The sequence below is a fragment of the Engystomops pustulosus genome, chromosome 10 (genome assembly GCF_040894005.1).
Source record: "Engystomops pustulosus chromosome 10, aEngPut4.maternal, whole genome shotgun sequence".
Lineage (NCBI taxonomy): Eukaryota > Metazoa > Chordata > Amphibia > Anura > Leptodactylidae > Engystomops > Engystomops pustulosus.
In genome coordinates, this window is record NC_092420.1 from 9535245 (window position 1) to 9542999 (window position 7755).

The 7755-nt window shown below is 45.8% G+C and overlaps 1 protein-coding gene across 1 annotated transcript; it reads left to right on the plus strand.

Annotated features, from left to right (window-relative positions):
- The first annotated feature begins 527 nt into the window (after positions 1-527).
- Positions 528-7204, plus strand: LOC140103805 (renalase-like). Its single transcript, XM_072127051.1, has 2 exons — positions 528-666; positions 5741-7204. Exon 2 carries the CDS (start codon positions 5754-5756, stop codon positions 6933-6935), a length of 1182 nt encoding a protein of 393 aa, XP_071983152.1. The 5' UTR covers positions 528-666; positions 5741-5753; the 3' UTR covers positions 6936-7204.
- The last annotated feature ends 551 nt before the right edge of the window (positions 7205-7755 follow it).

The window sequence follows — 7755 nt, forward strand, 5'->3', positions numbered from 1 at the left end:
GTTTGCAAACGCAACGTGGGACAGTGCCCTAAAAGATAAACTTAACAGGTTGTTAGCAGCCAAATGCGTGTTAAACAATCAAAAACGGATGCGTTTTTAAACAGATTGAAAACGTATGCTTAATGCATGGGTGTGGCATCACCCTTAAACGCGATGTGTGAATACACCCTGAGGGCGCATTCACATGATGCGTTGCGTCGCGCGTGTTTTTGACGCATTCCACTGCCTTGATCACACGCTAAGGTTACATTGTGTTTTAGCAGATGCAGTGGAAACGCAATGTAACCTTATCATGTAATCAAGGCTGAAGCCAGTGGAATGCGCCAAAACGCGACACAACACATCGTGTGACTGCACCCTCAGGGGTAGGTGCTCACCCATTATCATCCACACCTGCTTTTGGTTTTGAAAAACTTACCGTGTGAACACACTTTTAACGGAGGGAAAAAAAAGCAGTAGTGTGAATTCAGCCTAATACTGCACATAGCACAGGACACTGACATCAGCTCCGAGGAATCACCTGGGGAAACATTGTAGTCATTAAGATTCTACTCAGATACAAAGTATCCCTGGTGCGGGCACTTCCTGTGCAGTGAGGCATGCTGGGAAGGGGAGCCTCACAGGAAGTAGCAGAGGAGCTGCCCTGGAACAGTGAGTGCACCACAGGTGAGTGCACTACCTACCTGCTGGTGCTGTAGGTACACACAGGAGTCAGTGGTGGAGATATCCATGTACAGCAGTCACAGACCTGTCAGCACAATGTATACACAGGACTGTAACCTCTATGGCTGCCATGTCCTGCCCTGACCTGTGAGCTGCTGCTGTCCCTGCACAGGAGGCAATGGATATCACTGGGGCTACACAACATCTCACTCACTTCTAATGGGAGACAGACATTTCCTGCATGTAGTAAAGTGGCGCAGAGCCGCTCGTATCTACTTTACAGGATCTTGTAAGACAATCCTTATGTTCTGGTTAGAATAAGGTATACATTATAGACTTTGATGTTTAATAGTGATGCAGCCCCCAGTTTCTTGCTAAAGTCAGGACAATAATGAAAGATTGGCTAGGCAGGATTTAAAGGGAACCTGTCAGCCCTGACGATTAGGCTGGGTTCATGTTATACGCTCAGGGTATACATTGTGCAAAGCTCCCTATGTATACGTTGTGTGGCCATTGATAAATAGTGGCAGAGGGAGGCATAGTATTCCCCTCCATCTCACCAGTATACGTCACATCCGGTGGGAGCAAGCCACGTCTTTCCATCCTTCTGCGTTATGTATGTGCCATAGAAGCCTTTGTGAAGGTCTATGAGAATGAGGGGTTGACACAAGAGCTTACAGTCTATGAGAATGAGGGGGTGACACAAGAGCTTACAGTCTATGAGGATGAGGGGGTGATACAAGAGCTTACAGTCTATGAGGATGAGGGGGGACACAAGAGCTTACAGTCTATGAGGATGAGGGGTGACACAAGAGCTTACAGTCTATGAGGATGAGGGGGGACACAAGAGCTTACAGTCTATGAGGATGAGGGGGGACACAAGAGCTTACAGTCTATGAGGATGAGGGGTGACACAAGAGCTTACAGTCTATGAGGATGAGGGGATGACACAAGAGCTTACAGTCTATGAGGATAAGGGGGGACACAAGAGCTTACAGTCTATGAGGATGAGGGATGACACAAGAGCTTACAGTCTATGAGGATGAGGGGGTGACACAAGAGCTTACAGTCTATGAGGATGAGGGGGTGACACAAGAGCTTACAGTCTATGAGGATGAGGGGGTGACACAAGAGCTTACAGTCTATGAGGATGAGGGGGTGACACAAGAGCTTACAGTCTATGAGGATGAGGGGGTGACACAAGAGCTTACAGTCTATGAGGATGAGGGGGTGACACAAGAGCTTACAGTCTATGAGGATGAGGAGGTGACACAAGAGCTTACAGTCTATGAGGATGAGGAGGTGACACAAGAGCTTACAGTCTATGAGGATGAGGAGGTGACACAAGAGCTTACAGTCTATGAGGATGAGGAGGTGACACAAGAGCTTACAGTCTATGAGGATGAGGAGGTGACACAAGAGCTTACAGTCTATGAGGATGAGGAGGTGACACAAGAGCTTACAGTCTATGAGGATGAGGAGGTGACACAAGAGCTTACAGTCTATGAGGATGAGGAGGTGACACAAGAGCTTACAGTCTATGAGGATGAGGAGGTGACACAAGAGCTTACAGTCTATGAGGATGAGGAGGTGACACAAGAGCTTACAGTCTATGAGGATGAGGAGGTGACACAAGAGCTTACAGTCTATGAGGATGAGGAGGTGACACAAGAGCTTACAGTCTATGAGGATGAGGAGGTGACACAAGAGCTTACAGTCTATGAGGATGAGGGGGTGACACAAGAGCTTACAGTCTATGAGGATGAGGAGGTGACACAAGAGCTTACAGTCTATGAGGATGAGGGGGTGACACAAGAGCTTACAGTCTATGAGGATGAGGGGGTGACACAAGAGCTCACAGTCTATGAGGATGAGGAGGTGACACAAGAGCTCACAGTCTATGAGGATGAGGGGGTGACACAAGAGCTTACAGTCTATGAGGATGAGGGGGTGACACAAGAGCTTACAGTCTATGAGGATGAGGGGGTGACACAAGAGCTTACAGTCTATGAGGATGAGGGGGTGACACAAGAGCTTACAGTCTATGAGGATGAGGGGGTGACACAAGAGCTTACAGTCTATGAGGATGAGGGGGTGACACAAGAGCTTACAGTCTATGAGGATGAGGGGGTGACACAAGAGCTTACAGTCTATGAGGATGAGGGGGTGACACAAGAGCTTACAGTCTATGAGGATGAGGGGTGACACAAGAGCTTACAGTCTATGAGGATGAGGGGTGACACAAGAGCTTACAGTCTATACAACCTTATAGGACTGCTCTCCTCTGGCTGCCTGGTATGAGGGCATCTCTCCCTTTTGTCTCGTCTATACTAATTAACTCTCTTTACCCCAAATTTGTTTTTCCATGCTTAAAATATCCCAAATTCCCCCTAGACGGTATCGTAGCCTGTTTTTCTAAGGTCTTTATTTTGAATAAAAAGCAGAAACGCCCCCCCTCGGCGTGTCCCCGGGTCTGCGGACATAAAGTGATATTGAAGGATTGGGGGTATTAATAGCCATTTCTGGTCTCTCCAGACGCCGTCACTCTCACACCATGTAATTGCAGGCAGATTTGATTTCTCCAGCCGAACACGCTCATAAAATGCATGAATAGCGGTGGTTTTATTAAGTAGCAGCCTAGACATGGATGGTCACGTTCCCCTTTCTAGGTGCGCGCCAGGACAAGAATGTTTTGCCAGTTTCGTGGTAGAAATGGACGCCAGATAGAGAGTGTGTGATTTTTGGCTACTTGGAGCAACTTTTTTGCTTTTGAGAGCGGAGTTACTATTTGCTACATGTAGATGTAGTAACAATGGCTGCATCATCAGAGACAAACCCTGAGCCGGGAGATGCTGCGACCAGTCATGTCATCCCCCTGCCATAGCTTCCGCATGTAAGGGGTAACCCTAAGGAAGGCATGACCCCTAGTACAAAATACAGAGTGACCCTCCCCATGTGATTGCCGCTGCACCCCTGATCAACTTAGTGTCCGGTTTTTAAAAATCCTTCCGTGCTTTCAAAAGATATAACCCCCAGAAGCTTATGTGAGTATTAGCCAAGGGGGTGGTGGCCTGTTGATCTTCCTGGGGGCGTGTCTATGAACATATAAGGTTGCCACCCCCTTGACTAGTTTGAGGTAACTTGCATGTTATCTTCCATGGACCGTGTCTTTTGAATGGGTGGACGGATTTAAAATATCAGAGTTGTCCTTTAAAACTGGAAAATCTGTAAATATCAAATTGCAATTTTTTTTAAAGAATATCTGCTATCAAAATCCTAACATGATAAACCAGGGACATTACTCATAGATCCAGGCACCGGGACTGTGGTAATCTTCTTATAGTTATTATCCATGGCCTCCTTACTTCTAAAATCAACTTTTAAAATTATTCTAATGGGCCTGTTATCAGAGCCGCTTTGTGCTGTAGCTTCACAGGCTGTTACACTGTCACCCCCTTCCCCTGCTCCCCTGCCTGATCACTGCAGCAGAAGAATTTCAACCCACAGTGAAGTCACTGAGTATAGAGGGGCTACAGTAATAGCATAAATGTAAATGTTAATTTTTAGAAGGTAGGAGGCGATGCATAAATATAAGGAGATACCACAGTCCCAGTGCCTGGATCTATGAGTAATGTCCCTGGTTTATCAGGATGGATTCTGATGGTAGATTTCCTTTAAGTCCTCATTGAGTACAGGTAAGTGTTTTTTGGTGTGTAACTCCATTCAAACATCCACCAGTGGGTAAGGGGCTCCCCATCATTCAGCTACAATCTGGGAGTGTCTACCACAGCACCTCCACAGGAGAAATGGAGTATTACACATTATCCTTGTAATGGATGGAATTGTACGAGGATACAAATATATGGCTGCTTATTTTTGGGAATGCCCATTTCTGAGTCCCTTTAAATACGAGCACATTGTAAAGTAGTCCTGTTTCTCCATTATATTTGGATGTCGGGGTCCTCCCATGTCTTCCTGCCAATCCATAGCAGCCAATCACAGGTTTTGTTTTCACGTTCTTAATATATGACCTGATTGGTTCCTGTCATATATCGCCCCTTACCTCCACGTCCACACGGACACCTGTTTACATTAAAACCACCCAAAATGTTCTGGGGTCTGAAGACCACTTCATCATTATGTCTCTTCAGGAGCCCCAGACTTCCTCAAGACGCAGCAGAATTCTCCGGCACAGATGTAGCATATGGGGCTGGTACAGAGCAGCTTGCAGAATATATCCGGCAAGGCAGTTGGTGACTGTGTTTTGCAATCTTGCCAGTTTCCGGAAACCTCTGTGTAGTGTTCATAACATGGAGAGCCGGTCCCTCTGTACATATATCAGCACCAGATGGTGGACCCATGGCTGCGCCACAACCCGACGGGGTCTATGTTGCCCTAATGGACCAGTTCCAGTTTGTTTCCATACACATTTCTATGTGTACAGTATTCACATCACAAGAGGGTTCTGCTCCAAGTAGGGTTTATGGACCTGTAAGACCCGGCATGTCCATAAATGACATGGACGACCAATTGATTGTAGGGTTCAATTATAAACTAAGGCTAAGGCCTCGTAGGTGAAGTGTCCTGGGTGAGGAGCATTAAATTCTGGAGGAAATCTTTGTCCTGAATGCAGAAAATTCAACAGGTTTTTTTAAAATTAGTATTTAACTCAGGTTTTTGGTTGCACCCTTCGCTTGGCCACCAAGTCTGGTGCACCCTCTCTTAGTTAACAGCAGACGAAGGGCACTGTCAGTCGAAGATCAATGTTGTTTTGGGACAAGGGGGGTGCACAAGACCTGAATGTTTTGTATGATTTTAGGATAAATAAATCCTATAATTTGGGATATTAGGACCCAATGTTCCTGTTCAGGGTTCAGGTTCGGCCGACGACCCGGATGTATTTCTGAATTGGTGGCCCAACAGCCAGTCCGGCAAATTGACACCCCTTGTAACTAGCCGTGGCTATTATTGGTTGTGGGGAGGTCGGCAACCGAACCTGAAGCCCAAGGGGGAATGTCGGGTCCGCTCATCTCTACCTATGATATGTGATCACATATGATGCTTTTTCCTGTTGTAGACCTCTTCATAAGATGAGTGGAGAAAAGCCTTCCGTGGCCATTATTGGTGGTGGCATCTCCGGGTTGGTGTGTGCCGCCAGACTATCCCAGCTTGGCATTACCCACTCGACAGTTTTCGACACTGGTAAGCGCGCCTCGGGTGGACGATGCAGCAGCCGATTCATCAGCATTGAAGGTAAACTCCATATATTTGATCATGCCGTCCAGTTCTTCTCCGTCAGCGATCCCAGGTTTGCCAAAATTGTCTCGTTTCTGCACAGCAAAGGGGCGGTGAAAGTGTGGTCTGGTAAAATCGTTCGCCTTAAGCTGGGTCAGAAACCTTCAGAAGTGAAAAACTTACAGGCGTTTATTGGTACGAGGGGGATGCAGTCTGTTCCCGAGTGTCTATCGGGTCTTGTTCACCTGGAAGGAAACAAATGGGTCAGCAATGTTCACTGGGAACCTTCTATGAAAAAGTGGAAAGTTGACGACCACGGCTGGTATGATTATTTGGTCATTGCCCATAATGGGAAATGTGCAGCTCAACTGATGGCTGATGCTGGTGCTCCTATGATTCATAATCTTCTCAAGGTCAAGTTTGGACCTGTCCTTCTGCCAAAGACCAACATCATGCAGTTGTGCTCTCTCTGGGTCCTGATATTTGCTCTTCCTCGGAAGATTGAGGTTGACTTTGATGGAGCTTTTGTGGAGCATTCGGACATATCCTGGATTGGAAATAACACGTCCAAATACAACACGGAAAATCAGATGCAATGTTGGACAATTATCAGCACAAAGACCTTTGGGGCCAACCATAAGGTTCCCCAGGAGTTTATACCACCATCTAAAGAGAAGGAAGTGATTTGTTTGCTTCTAAATGGTTTTGCAGAGATAACAGGCATAAAGCGAGACCTTGTAGCACCATGTTTTACCAAAGTACAGTTGTGGGGTGCGGCTAACCCCCTCAATGTTCTGCAGGACGAGGAGTGCGTCTTCCAGGCAAGTCACAATGTAGGGATATGTGGGGACTGGCTGGTAAGCCCCAGTGTAGAAGGAGCAGCTATTAGTGGCCTGGCCTTAGCGGAGGTCATCAGCCGACATGTCAATGGAGAAAGGAGAGACGTGGGCTTGAAGAAGGGTCTCGAGCCCGTGGAAACAGAAGCTATTGGGGCTTTCCCGACAAACAAAAGTTTATTCTTTAAACCTGCAAAATAATAGTAGTTAAATGTGTGTATCATGTATCTAATGAGGCTAATAATAGTGACTTACTCGCTTCCTGTATCTGTGCAATAAGCATTGATTCTCATAATAGATTCACAAATAAACCCAATGATGAGTGTGAAGTTGTATCATTGTAGTGCCAGTAGTGCCAAGTACATCAGAACTGCATAGACAAAAAGCTAAATGATGAAATCCATTCATCCTCTAGCCACCACTAGGGGGAGCTCAGGAGTTTACAGCAGGCTGATTGAAATCTATAAAAACACAGTATACAGTAAGCTCTGGAGCTCCCCCTATTGGTAATATCAGACAGATTTTATACATTATACATCTGTCTATGTGAAGAATTTAGAAAAACATTCCTTCTTATAATTTAGGCTACATATAAATTAAGAGGTGGCTATTGAATTTTGACAAAAAAACACAAATGTAGCAACTATACCCCTACATTTATATTCTTTGACATGAGGTCCTGACCACATTGAGGTGCCAGTGGTTGCTCACTGTTACACTATATGTCAGTATTGCTCCGTTCTTCACTTTGGATAATTTGTTCTGCTTTCTGTCATGATGTAATATATCAGTTTAGAATAATTATTTACTATAAGAACAGCTCATTAAGATGCAGTCACACACCTACAGTATCTATACAAGACCGCCGAGGTGGCAGCTCCTGCATCAGCTCTGCCTGTCATAGCCATAAGTCATAAGTAACCGCACAGCAGCAGTGATGACAAGTCCTTCATACAGTGCCACATAGTATCCTCAGGAGAACGGCTCTGCAGAACAGAAGAGCATTAGTCACTTCTCATAA